General features: G+C 46.8%; 1 protein-coding gene across 4 annotated transcripts in view; it reads right to left on the bottom strand.

Annotated features, from left to right (window-relative positions):
• The window catches only part of LOC144152734 (uncharacterized), a 66,225-nt gene that overhangs the window by 31,232 nt on the left and 12,346 nt on the right, over nucleotides 1-22,647 (bottom strand). For 2 of the 4 annotated variants that reach the window (XM_077684144.1, XM_077684145.1), the window contains exons 2-7: nucleotides 8,178-8,627; nucleotides 4,492-4,639; nucleotides 2,145-2,211; nucleotides 1,048-1,129; nucleotides 751-846; nucleotides 128-199 (exon numbers count right to left, since the gene is read on the bottom strand). In XM_077684144.1, the coding sequence (XP_077540270.1) occupies nucleotides 128-199; nucleotides 751-846; nucleotides 1,048-1,129; nucleotides 2,145-2,211; nucleotides 4,492-4,639; nucleotides 8,178-8,627 (915 nt within the window). Of the gene's footprint in view, nucleotides 1-127; nucleotides 200-750; nucleotides 847-1,047; nucleotides 1,130-2,144; nucleotides 2,212-4,491; nucleotides 4,640-8,177; nucleotides 8,628-11,369; nucleotides 11,688-12,099; nucleotides 12,868-22,647 lie in introns of those variants that run through there. The other 2 variants (XM_077684146.1, XM_077684147.1) reach the window with 2 other exon arrangements.

Raw genomic sequence — 22,647 nt, 5'->3', positions numbered from 1 at the left:
GAAAAAAAAAGTGCGATCATTATGCGAGTAAACACGGTAGGGTCTTATAACAGCCAATCGGGGTCTCCCGAGAGCAAATTACAGTCATGGCAACAAATTAGTCTTATAACAGTGACGACAGTAGTACCTTAGCACAGGCTTGTAGCTGGGCCTCCAAGGTCTCGATCCTGTTCAGGAGTCGGTCTTCTTCAATCATTGCCTGCAGAAACAATGCACCTATTAGTACTATGTTGCCCATGGAAATTACAAAGTTTTATCTACAATGCTACAGTTAGTGGCCAGCTGGTAATGTGTGCTAACGTAGAACTTTGCTAGCCAAGGATGGAAAGACAACGCATTTATGAAAACAATGAAAGGCCGACACAGCTCATACTTCAACTTATTCCACACACAGTCAGTCTATAGACTGTGCAGTCTTTCTGACCAAGTTCAGTAGACTTCTATGCTCTGAAAAAAATATATATATATATAGAAGGAAAAAAGCCGCCTTCTGATTCAATTATCTTTTAGAACTGCAGAACAATTTCTATAGAACATTTATGCCCCAGCTTTTCTCGTACTACCAGGGTGTAATCTCAGCCCACCATCAATCAATGGTCCACAAGCCTCAACTTTTTATATTGTATTGCTTCCTGGAGCTATTGAAAACTACCTTGAAAGTTCCAATGGTTCGTTTAGTACGGACAGAAATTAACAGTCGAATTTATGATGGGGGGGGGGGGGGGGGGGAACCCCCCCACAGTCACTCACCTTCCAATTGTTCTCTGTTGCCTCCTGCGTACTCGTCAGCACCCTCGTGAGTGTGGCCATTTTGTTCTGAATTATTTGTTCCCTGTGCATGGCCTCCTGATGAACAAGAAGGAACGGAGTTAAAAACAAAACAAAGGAAAGAAGTTCAGTACAAGAACAACAACCCTCGTGCATACACAAAGGAAACAGAGCAAAAATATATTTACAAATGAGCCCACTGCCCACTGACACTCGCCACTACGGCCAGCAACCAGTAAACCCAGTGGCTGGAATTCCAAGTGTAATACGGCACACTACCTGGATGCACTGGGAGAGCTGGTAGAGTTCCTGAGTGGTGATGGCTGTGCCAGCTCCGGCAGGAACCAGGGCTGTAGACGGACTGCAAAATAAAACAGGACAGTTACAGTCATCCACCACTGGCGCATCAATCAGAGAACAAATGCAACTGTTTATTTTTTGACACTCATAAAATATGATAAAGAGAAGAAAAAAAAATCTGCATTTCGAGCCGAGACAGCGCTTTACAGTGCTTGTTAGCACTCCACAAACAATGCACAAACAAAAAACCACAGGCTGGAAAATTTATGTGGGTGGCTTTGCTCTAGGGAGAGTCAAAGACAGATTCAAGCTACCAGAAATCAGTCGCTTAGCTCCCACACACACCAACAGCCGTCCCTAAACTTTTCCCGGCTAACTGGCCGCTGCGCACCTCCACCCATTCTTCCAAAAAGCACCAACACTAACAATGCTTGCAAACCCCAAGCATTTCGCTAACTTCCATGCAAAATGCTTCAGGCTCTGGTAAACAGAAGATTTGCTCTCTCCACACCAAAGGAAAGTGAAAAATGAACCCTGAAACTACAAAGCAACCGGCATGGCGAACGTTTCAGTCCGAATCGAAAGAAACAGGTGTAGCCGGGTAAAACACATAGCGTGAGCAGTAGACAACATGTAATAACATGTGGATGTAAGTAACAGAGTAGGTAACGAGAGATAGAACGAGGAGTATAGGGAGGGGCAGTCTGCTAGCTGGAGGAACGAGTAACAAGAAAGTTCAGGGGGAAATAAACTGGTACCATCAGCATGGCAATGGTGAAATTTGAAGTCTTCAAGAGAAGTCTTCCTTTTTCAAAGGCTGTGTTCATCATTATCATAGTTGACCACTGATCCGAAGTCATCATTACAACCAATGAAAACAATGAATGATGAATTTTTCCCAAAGTGCACCTTTACGTTGGGCATTGTTTCACAGAAACGTAACATTTGCAGTTTTAACATATAGTACAACATGACATAACGCAATAGTGCTACGTGATTATAATGTAGATCCCAGCACATCAAAAATGTTGTATCAGAGAAAAAGAGGAGAGAATGAGAGGCCAGAAGTGAAGTACCTGGCCTTGGCTTCTTTCCCATCGGGCAGGAAAAGCCGCAGTGTAGCCACGATGCAGCCATGAGTCACTGCAAAGCAGAAAGAGTAAGGACAACTTGCAGTAGCCCCTAATTGCAATTCCTTGCACTGCGGTTGGCCAAAAGGATGAACCAGTACGAATCCATTTCTAAAAGCAGAAAAGCGCTCGATACTTACTGCAGGGAGGGCTTAAACAGGGAAAAAAAGTGTTACACTAAGTATAGTCGATTCACAGCAAAAGTAGGCAGCGTAGAAATGAATTGTGGCATAAATGAATGAGCTAGGCAAGTTTGCACCTTGTAAACATTCAGCAAATACTGTCACCAAGTCAGAGCTTCAAATTAAAGAAACATACAACTGTCTCACAGTCTCTGGTGCAGTCACTAGAAACCAGCATACGCGACGTGAATAAAAACAAAACACTACAGTACATGTTTTATCTAGATAAGAACATGCAGAACATGAAGTTTTAAATTTTAACACACAGGGGTGCCAACACTCTCACCAACTTTACAAGAAAATGAGATGAATTTAAAAGCAAAGCAGCAGTTCCTCTAGAAAACAATTTGAGAGAATTAAAACATGCGTATTCATCTGCTACAACACAATTTTGAATGCTAGAATACAGAAACGCACCCTTTTAACCGGAAAAAAGAGAAAGTCACTTCAGGACATTTCTCTCAATATTGCAGCCAAATGGTGACACCACGTTACCCCTACGAAGCAGCCGCTGCTTTTAAATGTCAAATGGCAGCTTTCGGACAGCCCTGAGCAAATTGCACGCCTTAATTGCATTTCCACAGTTCCGAACTTTGACGTTTTGACAGTAGCTGTGATCGCAAAAAGAGTGACTAATCCTGCCACTCTTTCGCGAAATATTTAACGCTCCTGTCAGTATTGAAAAGCACCGCCCATAGGACAGTGAACGAAAGAGAACTACGAGACCAACTTGGTCCATTTTGTAAGCGGCGATACACAGCTCGGCTTTGCTTCATTCACAAGTTACGCCTGCGTTGTCATAAAGGAAAAGAGCCGGTAGATATCTCCCTTGCAAACAAACGAAAAAGAAGGTTCTAAAATGCTTCATTAAGGAGGCACACTGGTCTTAAATAAAAAAAGTCCATTTTTACAGTTATGATGAAAATTGGGGGATGTATGCAGTTTTTCATTCTAATTGTAGATAATAAAATTTGTGTAAAATGAATATATTCAAGTTTATTTGAATTTTTATATTTGATTTTTTGGCAGCCCTTGTAAGAAAACTGCTGGAGGGATGCAGCTGAACAAGGTACCAGTGAACTGTGCACAAATCAAGGTGTGCAAGAAGACAAATTATCATTCTATCTGGTCTGTAGCAGATGCTATGGCCGTTTGAAGTCTTGGGTTTGGAAGGTGGAAGCGAGAAAAACCGGTTTAAGCCTTCCAGGCCGAAACTTTGAACGGTTGTAGCGATAACTTTAGTCTTATTGCACTCATTGATTTGTGCACAGTTCACTGTCATCTTGTTCAGCTGCATCCCTACATCAGTTCTTTTGCAAACACTGTCAAAAATCAAATAAAAATCCAAATAAATTGGAATATATTTGAAAAATTTTATATTTACAACCAGAATGAAGAAGAACTACATAAGTCGCCCAAATTTCATCATCACAACTGTAAAAATAAAGTTCTTGCTCAAAGACCCATGTGCCCGCTTAAAGGAGTACTGACACGAAATTTTCGTATCACCTTTTTTTCGCTGCTATGCGTGCCTACCAGCCCACTAATCATAGAATCACACATTAGACGGCCGAACACAGCATAAACATTCATTTACGGTGTCGTTTATTCGTGTCAGTTTCGGTTTCAACAAAACGAACGCCAAGCGGCCACCATGACAGGAGGTATCACGTGACGTCACCATTCTTGCCATATCGCTGCCGCTCTGGACGCGCGTGTGAGCGAGCACACGCGCTCGCCCAGGCCGGCCGAGGTCTTTACTTTCCCCACGCGACCGGGCAGCATGACGTCAGTCCCAAAACCATGATGTGTACACACGCCGGAGCAGCGCGCGCCAACCACAGCCAGCGCGTCGGCTCCGTCACGGGAGCCCCGACGTCGGCAGTTTGGGGCAAGTAGCAGACAATGTCATGCTGGCCACTCTGGGCTTTCTCGTGCGGGCAAAGATTAAAATAGATTTAAAATATGCTATACTGAATGGCTACTGTTGAAACTTGCAGGGAGGTATCTCCTGATAAAAAGGAAGCATTTTACATAGTTATATCTCCGCTTTGAAGTTTCGTGTCAGTACTCCTTTAAACAGCCATGCCACGGAGGAAAGAAGGCCTCACCTTTCCTGGAGTTTTCCACAACGTCCACCCCAAACTGTACAATGTCCCCGGAACAGACTTCCTGAGCTGGGGACTCCTCGGAGCCCTTGCTGAGGCGCTGGTTGTTGACAAATGTGCCGTTGCTGCTCTTGGTGTCTTGCAGGTAGAACTGGGAGGGGAGAGGGGAGAGACAGAAAAGGAAAAAAATTATTACAAAGATTCTAACCCAAGTCACAGGATCAAATGGGGGCCTGCTGCCGCCTCTGTGGCGTTTGCAAGTGATTCCTAGCTTTATTTTCCGGTTGCAGAACACAGCTTTAAATTTTTGTTTTAACTTTCAAGGTTATCCTGTGAATTTCAGGCTGCCCTCTAAAGGCAAAGGAGAGCTTCCAGTAATTATAAAAGTACAATCCAAAATCTGGGCGAGCATATTGAGAAGGACCCACTGGAGGCTACAATGTACAACTCAATGTACAACTCCACAACTCCTCTAAATGGCTAAGTGTGTTTGCTTTACTACTGATGGCTGCAAACAAACTTGGTTTAAAACAAACTCTGAAACAAGAACACCTTTGGCACTGCCACAAATGGGTGCAACTAGAGCACATAGGAAAGACATTGCCCTCAAACTTCAGGCCCACTTCCCCCTCGATGCGTCTATACACCTTTTCTCCAATTCCTTTTGCTTCCTCGTGTGTTCGCAGGGCAAGTCGGGAATTCCCTTTTTCGCCATCTTGAAAAGGATGTACCAAATTCCCTTTGGTGTCATTACCACCCAACAGGAGACTACTTTCGTCCACGACCAGACTTGACTTCTTCACCACTTTCCCAAGTTTCATTTTGAATGCACACACAAAATCACTGCACAGTCACTGACTGCAACTCCAGTCGAGAGAACGTAACCATCAGGCAGGTACCACCAGGCAGCAAACTGCAATAAACATGCACTGGGCAAGCCAAAATGCAGATATGTTCGTCCACGCCACTTTGCTAGCAAAAGAAATCTGAAGCTTAGAAAACCTGTCGGAATGTGCCAGTGAAATTTTTGAAGCCACATGCGATGCCAACGATTCAACTATTGCCACCAGCTGTGTAATTACAGGACAACTGAGCTGCCTGTACGGTACAACAGATGTCCCTGTGACGTGCCATCAATCATGAAGCGTATTTTTAGGAGATTCGGGCGGCACGTGCAAAGGGGCACCCTATTAGATGAAAGATTTAAGCTTAAAGCTGTTCGCTGCTGCTTTCTCGACATGGCTTGTGACTGTACTGAGACAGCGCTTTGCTACAACAGCTTGAGAGGGAAATAAAGGAGAACATGCACTTTGGATACGTGACAACTCCATTAAAACTGATCGCGTTTACAATTACAAAAATTTCTGCGGAATTAGAGAGCACGAACTGCGCACAACCCTATTTGCTCTCTTGCTTTGGGGAGAGAGAGGTGTTTTAAAACCCTTTCAAAATGGCTAAGAAAGGACGAGAGAAAATAAGCTTTAAAGCAATCAGCACATCGCTGTGAATCCTCAAGCCCCTCTTCAGTTCCTATGATGCAGACTCCAACTTGCCTATTTTTCCAACCTTATAAACGCCATGCCCGTATATTTTGCAGTTCAATATAACCCATATGTTAACCCTACGCACAATAACATTAAAACCCTGTGGCGAAGAAAACAACACACGGTGCAGATCAGTCAACAATAGGCAAGGCAAACTTGCAGTAAACCCAAAGCGGCTCGAAGGATAGCTCTTAAAAAATGGTGATGCATATCGCTACAAACCATGCACTGAATTTGTTTGTTTTTGCTTTTACCGCCCGGCTGTGTTATCTGTGTGCCAAGTGAAGCGAGTGTTCCACTCTTTCTTACGTCGCACGGGTTATCTCGTCTGATAGGGAGAATGTTTCGCCCTAGCCGAGAATAGTCCTCTCTTATTTACACTGTTCTCGGTGCAATTCGATGGTTCGAAAAAAATACCCGCGCTGAAAGATAAATGCCCGCATAGCAGACGCCGCGGCATTCGATTCACCGACACTCGCCTTTCGATTTGCCATATAGTAAAACCAGACAGAAACATGCCCTCATTGAGGTAGTTTGTCTTCTTAAACCATGGGCCCTAATTGAGACTCAAAATTTCAGAAACTGCAACAAGTGCCTTGTTTGAAGTCATACTTTTAAGCATGTCTAATTGAAGTACCTAGGTAGTTCCTTAATTGAGTTTGCAAGTTGTTATTCCATTCGCATTAATCATTCCCTCTTTCTGCCCCATTTGGAATGTCACAAGCATTTGAGGAATACGCTCAATGCACAATCATCCCAAGGAAGACCAAAATACAGCCCAGCTGCTGTTTACGCTTTCACCCAGTTTAGGTACACACCACCCACAGGTGCAGTTGGTCCCCAGCTTTTTTTTTTCATCAGCTTCTGAACTGCCTCCTAAAAGCCAGAATGAAATCCACATGTGGTCCAGAAACGTACAGTCGGCAAAATGCTAGTCTATAACACGCAAGCGTCATACTCCGGACTGCGTGGGAGACGCCTAGAGATAACGCCCAGTTTGAGACCACTAGAATGTGAGCATGTGCGACCCGCATCAGCGTGATGGCTGCTTCCCTCGTCACTGTGCCCGTCGCCTTGGCTTCCGTACCTTATTTCGCCTAAGAAGCACTGCCTGTGCAGCCATTCCGAGAAACAGTAGTGGAGATTAGAGATTGTTAGTACAACTACGTGCAATGCTTAATTTTCGCAGCGCCCTACGCAATTTAGAAAGTACGCAATTTAGAAAGGCATTTTTTTTTTTCAGTACGTGAGAAAACGAACAACAATCACCAAAAACGCATCGCTGCCGGTGTTCTATAGAGTGACTAGACATCGATCCATGATCGCTTAAGTATTGTGGCACTACCCCGTCAGCAGTGACGTGCAAAGCCGAGCGCAGAAACCTGATAGTGGTGCACGTGGTATTCATGCAGCGCATTGGCAGAACTGTGACGTAACGAACAGCTGTGCGCCAAAGCTAACGCAGACCATTTTGTATGGCGGGAGCACTTCTTGGTTGCCCATGAACTGCTCAGAACTGCTCCGTACTGTACTAACAAAAGAAATCCACCTGCTTGCGCTTTCCAAAAGCGTTAGGTAACGTTACGATTATTGCAGCTTGGCATTCAGTAAGCTCTATCAAAAAAGTGTGCTGACTTAGCACTGTGGTTAGTACACTTGACTGCGGCTCTGGCAACCAGGGTTCAAATCCTGGAGAAACCCAATTTATTTTTTGTTTAGAGCAGTGGCTATTTTGGAACCATTCGTGTTGGCAATGACAAATACGGCCACTTTTCCTCACGTTCGATGAGACACCTAATGCTTATGCCTGAATAAAGGAATAATGGCAAGATTTAAGTAGAGGAAGCTGTGTGGCAATCAGCAACATGCCCCAAACAGCAATGAGGAATGAGCTTCATGCGCCGTTCGCATGAAGTTCATCCGGATCACCCGGAGCGCTCCGGATCAATTTTTACCCCCTGGAGTTCTGTAATGTGTGCCAAAATCTCGACACACCAGCGCTTTCACTTTTTGTTTCCATCTGAAAAGCGGTCGCTGTGGCCGGGAATCGCACCTGCATCTTTGGGCTGAGCACCACAATGTTTCAGACGCTGAACCACCCCAACGGGTGAACAGCAGCGAGCGACGGGAGGAAGCGCCACGCACCTTTCCGGCCTCGTACCAGAGCAGGGCGTGGTTGCGCGAGAGCACCTTGCAGTCGAAGATGGCGTTGTTGGGCGCCTGCCGACAGCGGGCCACCGAGCGGCCCACCTTGGCCGGCTGGTCGAGGCTCAGCACTCGCTCGGGGAACGGGTGCGAGTTGGGACGGCACGTGAGCACCGCACGGGCCACCCCGGGCTTGAAGGGAGGGGCGGGGGCCACCCCCGCCTCACCCACAACAGCCGAGGGGGCAGGAGGGAGAGGGAGGTGGCCGTTGCTGTTGCCCACCACCACCAGGGGAGGCGTCACGTCCCCCGGGGTGGAGGTGGAGGAGGAGGAGGAGGAGACGGGGGACGGGCAGAGGGTGCCATTGTTGCCCTTCATGGGCTCCGCGTCGTCCGACGCCGAGCCGTTCTCGCCCGGGGTGGCCGTGGTGGCTGCAATGTCGGTCTCCACCTGCAAGTGCAGAAAAGGGGGAACAGAGTTACGAGGGTGTCCCTCTTCCGCAGTATTTGAGTATGCAGAAATGGATACTTTATAAAAATCACATCGTTCAGCTCTCTGAATTTTCTCCAGCGTTCACAATCCGTAAGGGACCCCAAGAGAGGCAGGACTTTTAAAAGCAGTCATACAAGCTCACGAGCACATACGAAGATCTAAATGCGCCACACGCAGTGCAACTGCAATCAGTCTTTGCCCTAATTCTTATCCCTTGGGCCTAAAAATGCTATAGCCTGTGACAGCCAGCTAGCTGTTGCAGTCTGTCGTGCTTTTAGGCCCGTGACGTACAGACCTGGACAGCTTAAAAAAGCTGGACACCTTGACAACACTACACAAAGCCTGCAACTCAACTTGTTTCTATTCCTGTGTGCTCACTACTGCGTTGAGCCATCAATAAAGCAAAGGGATCGGAGCCGACGGCATGCATCTTTCACTAGAAACAGATCCGCAACACATCAGCACCCTCCCGATCAATGCATTCTGGGATCATTAGTGGCGGCCCCCGCTCCCGCAAGACTGTTCGTATATGAGGAACAACAAAACCGCCACAGTTGCTAAACCCCAGAGAAAAAGACTCTAAATGCCAACAAGAGGAGACGTAGCACATTGCCCTTGAGAGGTCTGTATGTCTGGCCATGCTCCCGCTTCTAATTACAGCCCAATTCAATCCCCTCGACGAAAAAATCTACCGTTAAAAACGAAATGTCGGACTTGACTGTGCTGGTGGGGATGCAAAGGTAGACAGGAAAGAGTTTGGGATTATATGCCGCTAACCAGATGTCTGCCGTTACTTTTCAACTGAAGAGCATCAGTGGCCTCCACTTCTAATGGTGGTGCTTTTTAAACAACGCGTAAGTAATAGCTTGCGCACAGGTCTGTGCAACACTGAGAGGTCACTGAAGCTTGTGAGATTAGCCGAAGCCTCGCATACGGACAAGAGAAACACTTGTGATAGTGGAATGAAAAAAAAAAAAAAAAAAATGAGCGTCCAAGGCAGGGAAAGCGAGCTCAAGTGTCCTGTATACACTGCAATCTCGCCCACTATTTCGCACAATGATACCGCACCTGCTACTATCAAGGCGCACAATAAGTGCTACGAGAAAATTCCACTGACTCCCCCCCTCCCCCCAATCACCACACAGGGGCATCCTGTACCATTCAGTCTTTCAATGAACGAGTTCACATAATAGGAAATGCAAAGTGGGTGCAAATGGCCCATTCGAGGGGTCAGCAGGATATTTAGCTTCCTGCATAACGTAGCAACAGGGCTAGGTTCAGCTTTAGCATCCCCATCAGTGAAACGGAGAGTAGTTTATGCATACTTGAATGAAAACAGCACGCAAGCAGGACTGCGAAAGGCACTACACGGTGTCTCGTCGTTCCTGTCTGTATGCTAGTTTCCCCTTTAAGCATTGTGTAAAAGCACATTCAGCCTAACCGGCCCTGATTAAATTTGAATTTCACTGAGCACAAACGAGTAAGACGGTCATTAACAAACGGCTGACACTGAAAATTAAAACAGCTTTATAGGTGACTAGCACACGCGGATGAGTGCATTAAACAAGTCAGCATCAAAACGGAGAAATCTCTGCACAGGAACTCGGGTGGAGACCCTTTAGGTTGCAACATGTCCTGCACTTTTTTTTTAAGCTGAGAGCTTCAGACTTGTCTTTTTAAATTTAAGCACACAAGCAATCCATTCCTCGTGTAAACGTGTGAAGAACAAATCCAAAGTGAGAATTTTATCCTGTTACAAATCTCTGACGTTCTCCATGGCTTCACCTATCGCGGCATTTTTGAGAATTCTAGGGTGGGCAGCTTGGCATGCTTATGTAGTCTAAACGAAGGCAAAAGATGTGACCAGGCTCTGGCTCGAAAGCGGTTTCAACTAGTTCAAAGTCTGCGGCTTGCCAGCCAAGTTTGAGTGCCTGTCTTTGGCAACCCCGAACATTTGACTGCAACAACCTGTCTATGAACAGACCAATCACAGAACAAAAAACGACTCAGTGACAAAGGATCCCAACAAAATCTACAGGACTGCGTTTACGCATTTTGAATTGGGAATCTGTGGCAGCACCAAAGGCTGCGCACAACAATGCTGCATCAAAATTGAAGAACAAGCTGCGTACCACATCGCACAACACTGTGTGGCGAGCTTTCATCTCAAGCTCCTCAAGTTTCAACGGTGGACCAACCTGAACACTGCAGTCTTCATATGGAGTCACTGGAACTTGGAAACCAACGTGCTTCATAGTGGCAAGGGCAGTTATTGTAAACCAAAGGCTCAACCACAGAATTATTTGCTGTAATTAAGCTAGGTTGGCTACGAGGTCCTGTGCTCAAAATCATAACACAGCTGCAAGCCAATATGACTGAATTTGCTCTGCTTGAGATAGTGGGACGCATTTGACGACTGAACACCTGGCAACAGCGGAAGCGGCACTCTTCTAACGATACACGCTACTCAGGACTGTCGTTTCCGCTGGGCCGTCGTTTCAAAACCGATCTACGGTCCCAAGCTCAGCATTTCAAGCGGGGTTCAGAAAACCCAACGCTCCTTGTCATTTGACACAACTTCACGCTCGATGCGGGCGACGTTTTCGCACAGAGGCTTCGAAAATTAACAGAACTCGGCGTCAAAACTTGCCGCTATAACACTAACGACTGACACACGGAGGTTAACGGCAATTTACGTACGACGCAGAGCATCTCGGAACACTCAAAGCTCTTGGCGGCGAAGAATGTCGAGCTGAATCCGAGTCACACGATCACAGCAGACATCGCGCCCGGAAATCTGGTGTCGTCGACACATCGCTGTGCATTCAAGCGCACGACTGTGACCGATGGGCGGGTGTTGGGGAGCGGCTGACGGCCCCAACTGCATCCGTATTATGGGGGGTTCAGAGCCAGAGAACTTGGGCGGACACAGGCGTCGCCAAACGGAGTCAAACGCGCGTCAAGGCTACATGCCCATGTACCCGCCCTTGAAGACGCGATGCCACCGCTGTCACAATCAAGCGATACTACTGTTTGACAGCATTAAATGCCCCCACGGGTCGGCGCTCAAAACGCGCTACGCCCGCAAAGATAACTTCGGAACACAGCGCAAACCGCGTTCTTATTTTTTTTTTCTTTTTTTTTTTCGACGTTAGTCAGAGCGTTCCGCGAGTCTACGGTTCATTGCCCGTTTCGGCTTTATTTGCACAGCGACGCTGACTGCGGTGCCCCCGCCCCGAAAATAAGCAAATCAGCGTTTCACCCGCTAACGAATGGCTAACGTCGCTGTTTCGCCGGGCTCGCAAACCGTCATACAAAACGCCTTCCGCTAATCGAGAGACGCCGTTCGGGGCCTATCTCGACGCAAGATCTCCTGCGATTTAGCCGCAACCGAGTGAAAAAAGAAGCCGGAGTGATCGCGCGTGCTTACCTTAGGGGAATCCTTTCGGTAGACAACCATTAAACCAGCGACACCCGTAAAGTCATTTGTAGACTGCACTGTAGCTAGTAGCGAAACACAAGCACGTCGAAACCATGGTCACGGCACGAACGAAAGACATTTTTGTTTTTCTTTACAGAATACTGCTTCCCTCTGCACCAGCAGCGGAGATGGGCTTAAATAATCCACGGGAGGACGAGCGAGCTAGCCAAAACACATGATCAATCCCTTCCCGCTTGCAAGCATTGCGGCGAACCACAGGAATTTTCGGGCGCAGAGCGTGCTTGAAGGTGCCGGTGTCTTCCGCTTGTTTCTAGGGGTGCACGTAGGGTCAGGCGTCCAGATCGCGATGGACCCGGTGAAGACTAGGCAGGGAACGCTGCAATGTTCCACACACGGCACATGAGAGTCGTCGTCGAGGCAGGCCTACCTCGTTCCCGTAGGGGCAAGCAGTTTCTATAAAAAGCAGTCATCTGGAAGAATCGGACGGTAGTGGCCAGCGTAAATCGTCATTTGCCCGGTTCGAGAATACGCGGACTTGGAGAGAAAACGGACAAACAGCAGCAGACTCGGACGGGCCAGCGAACCGCACACACATACGCACACAGGTTTCTGGGATCCGATAATCGGGGCAAAAAAGGGGGAGGGGGAGGAAGGAGTGAAACAAGACCAAGTCGGAAAACCTCCTGCGGAAACCCGATGAGAGTGCTCGCCCAAAGCAAAGGCTGAGGTGCCCGCTCGGTTACTCTCGCCGCTCGCTCGCTGCTGCCGGCAGAGAGACAAAAATCGGTGCCGAAGAGATCGCCACCTGCTGGAAGTCGGATTCACTTCTTGGAGACGCAAATTCCAAGAACGTCCTCTCCCGACTGTCGGAGGCAGCGACTCGACAAAGAAAGCGGGACCGAAAGTGCCGAAAGTTTACAGTATTTTTCACCTCACCCCGAACAAGCACTTATGCATGCCGTTAAAGTATCGAAATTTTTCTGTGTGCGCGAGTAGCGCTTCAACAGCTATCGTGGAGAGAGAACGGCCCCAGCTTTTTTTTTTTATGTTCCTCGATCATCGATGCAATTAGAAAAGATCAAAGACTTCTTCCCTATTGTGTGCGTCCTTATATGTGGTTGTCGTCCTTGGACGCGAATTACTTTGACAGGCAGTACGTGGGGACACCTCCTCAGCTGTACGTGGCGGCACCTCACGCCACGTACAGCTTCCCCAGAATGAGAGTCCTCAATGGCTGTGATGAACGTGTTCTACTCACGCGCAGTCACGCTGGCCTGTCACGCGATATGGCGCCAGTGTCGTGCGCACTATAGGCTAAACGGTTTAGCCGCTGGCAACGTGCGATGTATAGTTTTACCCATGGAGCGACGAAGCAGTCAACGTCATCAGCGTCGGCGAATCGAATACAGCAGCGTTTGGCCGGCGAGCAGTTATTTCCTAGAAACAGTTCCCACGAGAAAATGTAGCTGGTCCCAGCTGGTTTATGGTTATAAATTCCCAGCTGGGACCAGCTGAGAATTTAACCTTAAACCAGCTGGGACCAGCTACATTTTCTCCTAAGTTTATGGAACAACCAAACTAGAGAGAATTACAGCATTCTACAGGTTTTCCCGCTCAATTTAATCCAATCGCCATACAATTTAATCCAAGCGCCAGCCAATTTAATCCAAGTGCCATCTAATTTAATCCAAACGCCATCGAATTTAATCCAGGTGCCAGCGAATTTAATCCAAGTGCCAACCAATTTAATCCAGCTTTTGGAAGGTTGTTCAGGGGTGTTTTGTGCGTCATTAGGCGAGCTTTGCGGGCTTTGATGTGCGTGATGTGATGAAAACGTGGTGCTCCTTGATGTCTTACGTGCGAAATGTCATGTGCGCGTAGCTCAATGGACATTTACTAACAACCGCAGATCAGGAGAGCGGTCTCGTTTGATCCGTAGGTGACGTGGGGTGATCGTCTGCGAGATCGTCAGATGTGTCGTCTGCTCGCGTATTGTTACCTCAGCAGATTTTTCAGCGTATTTTTACACGAGCAGACGACACTTCCGTCGCCAGCAGGCTATATTTCTGACGATCTCGCAGACGATACTATAATTCGGAAATATTGCCTAACACTGCATAAAATCATTGAATTATTGAAAATCAAAATGCAAAGGGCATTTATGTAATGTGTCTTTATCAAAGGAAATTCTGAGGGCATTGTTACACGAAGATGAGACAGTACTTCTGACATGTGTTATCGACGGTACTGTTGCAGACGATCAGCTCACAGAAATGATCTGCGCGTGTTGGTAAATGTATATTGAGGTGTTCGCATAAGACATTTTGCCCATAATGGATCAAGAAACACCACGTTTTCACGACACCACTCGCAACAAAGTCCGCAAAGCTGTGCCCAATTTCGCCCAAAACTCTCCTGAACATTCTTGCGGTACCTGGGTGAATTTTGATGGCGAAGGAATTAAAGTGGTTAGCGCTTGGATTAAATATTTTATGGACATTTGGATTAACCTGAGCCGGAAAACCTGTAGTTGCAGTCAGACTTGAGAGTGTTAAATAATCACTTAGACATCTCACCACTTTTACCCCCCCCCCCCCCTCGATTCTGCCGTTACCCGGTTATGGCCAAACGGATATGAAATAAGCCCCTTTGATTTACTCGTTTTCATGACACACGATCCGCACGTCTTATAAAATTGCATGTGGTCATAACGGCTATATGACTTGACCATGTAAAATTCTTTATTTAGTGGGTCTTTCACATTACAGCACACAAGGAAAAAGTGAACAGTCTTACGACACCTCGCGATATCTCGAGGTGAAATATGTAGCCATCGTACTGAATGTGGTTACATATTCTCCATGTTAATGGCAGCGCGAACTAACGAAACGTTGTGTCTGTCATACGTTGCACATTAAACGGGACTGATGTTCTCAATGGCCGTTTTAACGTTTATGGCAAGCGTCTCAGCTAGAAGCTTCAAGTCGCCACCATGCCCATAAACCTCAACTATCCGGGCTTTGTCGACATTTGGAACGGAGTTGTACTTTTTCTTGCCTTCACCCGACGCTTTCTTCGGTCTTCCTCGGGACAGTTTTTAACACCCGCAGGCCAGGACAGCGGTATTTTTAATCCGTCAGTGCCGTGTGGTGATCGTCTGCGAGTTTCTTAGACGTATCGTGTGTTCCGGTATTGTTACGCCACCCGACTTGCCAGCGTAGCGTAACTCGCGTCAGAGTTATCGTCTGCTCCTCACGTAACAATGCCTTAAAACATTTCGTTGGTAAAAACTCATTCATGATTTTCTGAAGTGTTAAGCAATATTTCTGAATTATAATATCGTCTGCGAGATCGTCAGAAATAACGCCTGCTGGCGGCAGAATTGTCGTCTACTCGCATGAAAATACGCTGGCAAATATGCTGGGGTAACAATACGCGAGCAGACGACTCATGACGATCTCGCAGACGATCACCCCACGCCACCTACGGATCAAACGAGACCGCTCTCCTGATCTGCGGTTGTTAGTAAATGTCCATTGAGCTACGCGCACATGACATTTCGCACGTAAGACATCAAGGAGCACCACGTTTTCATCACATCACGCGCATCAAAGCCCGCAAAGCTCGCCTAATGACGCACAAAACACTCCTGAACAACCTTCCAAAAGCTGGATTAAATTGGTTGGCACTTGGATTAAATTGGTTGGCACTTGGATTAAATTCGCTGGCACCTGGATTAAATTCGATGGCGTTTGTATTAAATTAGATAGCACTTGGATTAAATTGGCTGGCGTTTGGATTAAATTGTATGGCGATTGGATTAAATTGAGCGGGAAAACCTGTAGTCTATAGTCACGACCGGACCGGGCGAATCACTGCATGTATCAAAATTGGATAGCTTGCCCGGCATAGAAGAAAAAGCAACGAACACGAGCTTCACTTCGAAAACAGATAAGATGTCCTCGCGCTGCCAGAGGCTATAGACAAAACACAGAAGTAAACGCAAAGCAAAACAAAAGCAAAGCACAAAAGTAAAAGTAAAAGCAGAAGGGGTGGTTTGGGCCAATAGAAAGCCGTAAATAACCAAACTGCAACAAGATGAACATCAATGATCTGATCAATTGGCGGCATTCTGTAAAAAGGTATTCCATGAAACAGGCAGCTGAACTGCGTAATAAACAGACTCGGTTATTGATTGATTGGATTGACTGATTGTGAGGTTCAAAGCGCCGACGCTACGCAAGGGATGATGCGCGTCGTAGTGGAGGGCTCCGGATTAATTTTGACCATCTGGAGATCTTTGACGCGCGCCGAAATCTTCGAACACACGGGCGTTTTCGCCTGCATCAGAAAAGCGGCCTCCGCCGTCTCGGGTATTCGCCCCGAGCGCGAACACAGTCGGCCCCTGGCGGCGGCGGGACGAACCGCTCCTAGTGTGGATGGCGCTCTGCGTCGTCTGCTTTTTCACGTTGCGTGCGCCGCAAGACGCGTGCTGCACACGACAAAACAACCAATATGTGTGCTCGTTTGGCAGTAAGCAATGACATAGTTACCTCTGCTTGCGCATTTCCTCTAGAAACGCAATAATCAGCGGCCGTTGCGGGTTAATGCGCTGGTTTAATTCCACGAAACATCTTCGCCCTGGTCACCGCTTGAGTGTGAAACGTGTTATAAACATTGCTTCCACACATTGCACTTTTCTTGTTGAGTGCAGTCGTCTGCCGTTTCGGGAACGTCGAAGGGTGCTTTTTGAAGGTGGCGTGGTGATTATTTAAAGGATAAAAGTTTAGTACGCGAAACGGGTAAGAAGCGACAAGACCTGTGCATACGCGGGCAAATTCCACACCCTTGTAAAATTGCGCTGTGTCCTTATAGAAAGAAGAAACAAACAAAAACATTTACACTGCACACGACCCGTACGCTATCGCCCATACATTACCGGACGCGTATTTTACACCCGCAAGCGCCTGTGTGATCGTGTCCTTCCCGTACCTTTTCTAAAATAAATACCATTTTTGGACAGTCGTTGTTTACACTGAGGAGGAGGAATAAACATTTATTCAACTGTATCGAGTTGCTAATTTTACGTATTATATAAAATACGTTTCTATGAATGCGCAAGAGTATTTAGGGGGATTCTTCGGTAAAATTAAGCAGTTGTGAGTTTGCGTCTGTCATGTGGCATTTCGTGTGTCATGTTCCTATATATCATTTTCAAATCCGACATGAATCACCTTGTCCAGAAACGTGTCTCACTCAGCATAACCAAATGCCTAATATGGTACTGCCTTAACTTCTTAAGGTGGACCTAAGTTTAAAGAAAGATGAGAAAACGCGAAATATAATGCACGTTGTTGCCCACATGTGTGAGGGGTGTGTGTCATGGCTCGCTGTTTTTTTTTTTTTTTCCCACAATGCTTGCGTTCAATACAATTTTGAAAAAGGCGAGCCACAATTCCTGGACAATCCCTGAACAAAGGGGGGTTAATCAGTTTTAAAAATACGTACTGCTTTTTCACCGCTTCAGAACACAACGCCTAGTGTAGTTTCGATTGTAAGTAATACTGATAACCATAGTTTGGCTTTTCGCGTTACATGCGTTCTCTTCTCGCTGCTCTTGCAACGTTGGACCCCCTTCCCCCCCCCCCCCCCCTTTCTTCCCGAAAAAAAAAAAAAACTAAATGCACAGAATTTCATTTTTTAACCAATCCTCAAGAATTAAATATGCCAAGACAAAGGCGATATTCAGTTTACAAAACAAAGTAGTCACCGGGATCCCGTTGCGCTGATTCGCAACGAGAAATAAAAAGGAAATGCTTTACTACATCTGCAACAGCACAACATCATTTATTGCCATCTTTAGGGTTGGTAAGCGACCTTATATAAGCAAGAATGCAAACACATCTCGCTGTTGCAGGCACCTGTTAGATTTTAAAAGGAACGCAAATGGTCAACAGATTCGCGTAACAGAAAATTTGTGCTCACTGTGATGTCCCAGAAGCTTACACACTGTAAACCTGCGAAAACCTAGCTAAACATGAGATGATTGTACTGCGTGTGTTGACAATTCAATTCGCAAGTTCACTAGCGACGAAAGCCGTAAATAAGTGATCCGAAACCGTTATTCATCAAACCTTCCTTCAGAGTCGTTAAAATTTCATTTAAAAGACCCGTTAGAGCGGTTACATTTATATTTCTGCGCTGATCAAAATTCAGTAATTTTATGTTGCCTTTTGAACACACAAAAATATCGTAAGCTCTTAGAAAGAATTTCGGGGCAGTTAAGTAGTGTTACCATTTCAGGGCATCCCACAAATGCAAGAATGCGTCATGCTACCAGTGAAAGCGATTGAGATTGTCGTTGTAAACTGAATTTCAGAGATCGATGCTTCCTGATTTGTTTCTATTCATGCTTTTATTGAAGGCTCAAAGCCGTAGTCTGGAAAGATCGAGCTTGCTACGAGCCACAGCATACAAGTTCATTGTCACAATTACGGCCATTCTGAGATTCCCGATTAGTCGCCGCTTTTTTTTTTTTCGTAGTAATGAAAACTGACTGCCCTTCCATGCTATACATTGAACGTTGAGGAACCGAACTACAGCATACCACTCTTGTTTGCACCTTTCGTGCGCACATACGGCGGGGAAAAGGCACGAAGGGCGCCCACAGTGTGCATTCTTACGGGCCGCTCAGCGGAGCATCCACACTAGCAGCGTGACGCTGTCGCCACCTACATGTCGAGCTCGCGGCGAATAGAGTTATAGAACTATATGGTCTCGGGGTCACAAAAGGTATGTTTAATTCATTTTACAGCGAAGCTGTCATGCACGAAGTTCTTGCAAGATTGCGTGCGTCTATCGCGTCGCGTCGACAAAGGATCGTACGCGTTCGCTCCAGAGCTCATGTAGAATTCTCTGTAGCTCTTAGGTATCTTGGATATCTCGGAAAACATAAGGGAGTATGCAGCAAAAGGGAAATTTGGGCCAGTTGGTTCGGAATCATGATTTAAGAGCGCAGGGAACGAGACAAGGAGCAAAAAGACGATGAGCGCTGACTATTAGTAGAAAGACCCAGGATGAGCGCTGACTATCAACTGTTAGTCTAACTGACTAACTAACAGTTGTTAGTCAGCGCTCACCCCATGTGTTTCTGCTCCTCGTCTCGTTCTGATAAGGGAGTATGGTTACAGAAAGTGCTTCAAACACAGCGCAGAAAAAAGAAAAAAAAACGAAGTGACAATCTAGTTTGTCACTGTCTTCCATCCTCGTCTCTGCGCTGTTTTTGAAGTGTTAAATATGAGTGCTTAACTAGCCCAACATGACGACTAAGTACGCTAAGCGGCTGTCACTTTAGTTTTGTAGGCACGTACACCAAAACAAATTATACAATAATTTAGAGTTAATTCCAAGGAAGTTGTGCGCATGACGCCGCCTCCGACCAATGTAGTAGGTCACCAGACATAACTCAATATAACTAACTATCCTCCAACACACCTTTGCTGGTCTTCCATCTTGACAGTAGTGGAAGGGAGGTTCTAATTTTTTTATATAAACTGACTAGCTGGCTTTGTTACTGTAAAATGTTTCGTCACATTGGAGATTTGTTTTGCACAAGCACCACATGGATGCCTATTGCGGGCCGGAAGGAAAGGTCGCCCAGTATACGGACCACAAAAAATTTAAAAGAAAAACTACAAGGAATGTGAAGCCTTAATTATCCCCAACCGGCTGCAGCAGACATAGGTTTGTCGTTCTGTCGTAACAGGACCTATGAGTCACAGCGGCCCGGTGACACCTGCCAGCGAGACCTTGCACTACGACGGCTTGCTTGCCCGGGTATACGTAGCGCACATGCACAATATCCAGTTGAAACAGGACTGTTGCTACATTGGGGTACGCCTTAAAAAGGGGATCTCCACAACTGACTTGCATAGGCGGCAGCGACCCGCAAGAAAAAAAAAAAAATTGTTGTCCTTACACTATTGCGAAGATGGAAGACCAGCGAGGTTGTATGATGGCTGAATATTTGACCGAATAAAGACATTCCCCCAAATTCCTTTAAATTAACTCTGAATTATTACTCATATAATGTGTTTGGTTGCAGTTTTGATCAAATAAGAGTTACGGACGGAAATTCTGTAACGTTTACAACTCATCCCTGGGAACTAATTAAGTAAACTAAATTGGGCATAATGATATAGTAATTTTCGCGATTTATTTCTGTATAATTTTTTTTAAGGATACCTCTATTAGATTTAGAGCTACAGAGCGTTTTCCACTAGCTCTGGAGCGAACGAGTGCGATTCATTACATGCCCGGACACTTCATCGAACGCCGTTTCGTAGAATCCGCTTCATCGAAAGCCATTTAATCGAATATCTTCTCATCGAACGCCGTTTGATCGAAGCGGTTGAGACACGATGCGAAAGGTAATTAAGAGAACGATATCATCTTTTTGTCCTCCAAAGCCCACCCATCTAAGCATTTTAGTTGTGGCCGATGGGTTAAGAATTGTCGGGGACATGCTCCTTTAATTCGACAAAACGTCTCCTGCAACACACGGATTGTGATATTCGCTACGCCCCAAAGCTTAAAGGGGTAACAGCACATATTTTCAGGGTTAATATTACGCAGTTCGATTCCCTATCTCAACGGAATAAACACCCTGCCTGAAGTTTAATGGGCCGCGACGCGTGGGGCATTTTAATTTGACATGATTTATTGCGCCGACGGAACAGGCCGGCGAGCGGCACGGGGCGGAAAACGTGGCGGTTTAGCCGAGATTCGTCGACCTTTGGCGGGGACTCGTGACGTCACATTACATGCGCGGCTCGACAAGCGGCCGGCGCGGCACGGGCAGCGTTCACAAGCTGATACACACAGCCCATGCTAAATATGTCACCAGACGCCGAAATGGGCCTCTTGGTGAAGAAAACAGCAAATAAACGCTGGTATTCGAACCACCACGATTTCCTCCGCAGTTGTGGCCTGCCTCGTGGAGTGGTTGGGTAAACTTGCACCCGGGGCCCAGAAAATTTGTCACCCCCTCACATCTACAAAACAACTATTAATAATAAAACTAGTGTTATTGTTATTAATAATATTAATGTCTTCCATTGTTACCATATTAAGGCTGTTTCACACTTGCGACTGGAGCTATCAAAAGCGATTTCTGTCGCTCTTGTCGCTCGGCATCGCTCTCGTCGCGCGGCAAGAGCGATAGGTCTCGACAAATTATGTATCTTTCATTTAGATACCAATGTAAAAAAAGAACCTTTCAGATATTGAATGCGTGGACTTCGAAATGTTAATGCAAGCATGCATGCAATATATCAGAAAAGTAAGCAGCAAGATAAGAAGCCGTGTGTTGTTTAGGCAAACTAAACCATAATAGCTACATGATCTTGGTTTAGAGTACCCCAGACGCCGATTCGGGTGCAGATCTCGAATACACAACACCAATCTGTTCCGTGAATTAGGCATCGATAAAAATCCCAACAGTAAGGAGTATCGTGGTGTGTCGCTCGTGAGCACGAAAACACCGTTAGCAGCCGGAAAAGTGGCCAAAAGCTACTTGTGGCAGTACAGGGTGTAATGCGCCAAACCAAAGTGGGGTAGAGGAAAAGTGAAGGCTGATACGCGGCAGCGTGAGAGTACCTCATCTTACAGTTTATACCAAGTGAATGGATGCTTGCAAGAGCACTGGATGTGTGAGAGTCTCAGGCCTCGTCAGAAAACGACACTAAGGGGGTCGCCAGAGGCGTCCGGAAAGCTTTGCAGCCCGCTGTTGCCGCTGTGCCGACTAAATCGTGCAGAAGTCACGCGGGCCTGAAGGAGGGTGTCCGGCCTGCTCATTCACGCGCCGGCAATGGGCGGCGGCGTGAGAGCGGAGTTGTCAGTTGCCGCCGCTACTTTCGGCGGGGGCGCCACGCATCGGTGACAGCTCCCGCGGCGGTCGCTTCGGGGCGCCTACGGAATACCGACGGTTATCGTTCCTTTAAAGGAGTACTGACACGAAATTTTTATGTTACGTTTTTTTCGCTGCTATGCGTGCCTACCAGCCCACTAATCGTAGAATGACAGATTAGACGGTCGAGCGCAGCGTAAACATTAATTTACGGCGTCGTTTATTCGTGCCAGTTTCGGTTTCGACTGAAAAACGCCGAGCGGCCGCCATGACAGCATGTATAACATGACGTCACCATTCTTGCCGTATCGCTGCCTCTCTGGAAGCGCGCGCGAGCGAGCGCACGCGCGCGCCCAGACCGGCCGAGGTTTTCGCCGTCCCCACAGGCCCGGGCAGCATGACGTCAGTCCCAAAACCATGACGTGTACACACGCCCGAGCAGCGCGCGCCAACCACAGCCAGCGCGTCGGCTTCGTCACGGGAACCCCGACGTCGGCAGTTTGGGGCACGTAGCAGATGATGTCACGTCGGCCCGCTCTGGGCTTTCTCGTGCGGGCGAAGATTAAAATGGATTTTAAATATGTTTCGCTGAACGGTTGCTGTTGAAACTTGCTGGGAGATATCTCCTG

The sequence above is a fragment of the Haemaphysalis longicornis genome, unplaced genomic scaffold (genome assembly GCF_048455015.1).
Source record: "Haemaphysalis longicornis isolate Haplotype H1 unplaced genomic scaffold, Haemaphysalis longicornis Haplotype H1 scaffold_9, whole genome shotgun sequence".
Taxonomy (NCBI): Eukaryota; Metazoa; Arthropoda; class Arachnida; order Ixodida; family Ixodidae; genus Haemaphysalis; species Haemaphysalis longicornis.
The sequence above is the reverse complement of the archived record's forward strand: the minus strand, read 5'-3'. Positions and strand labels throughout refer to the sequence as shown.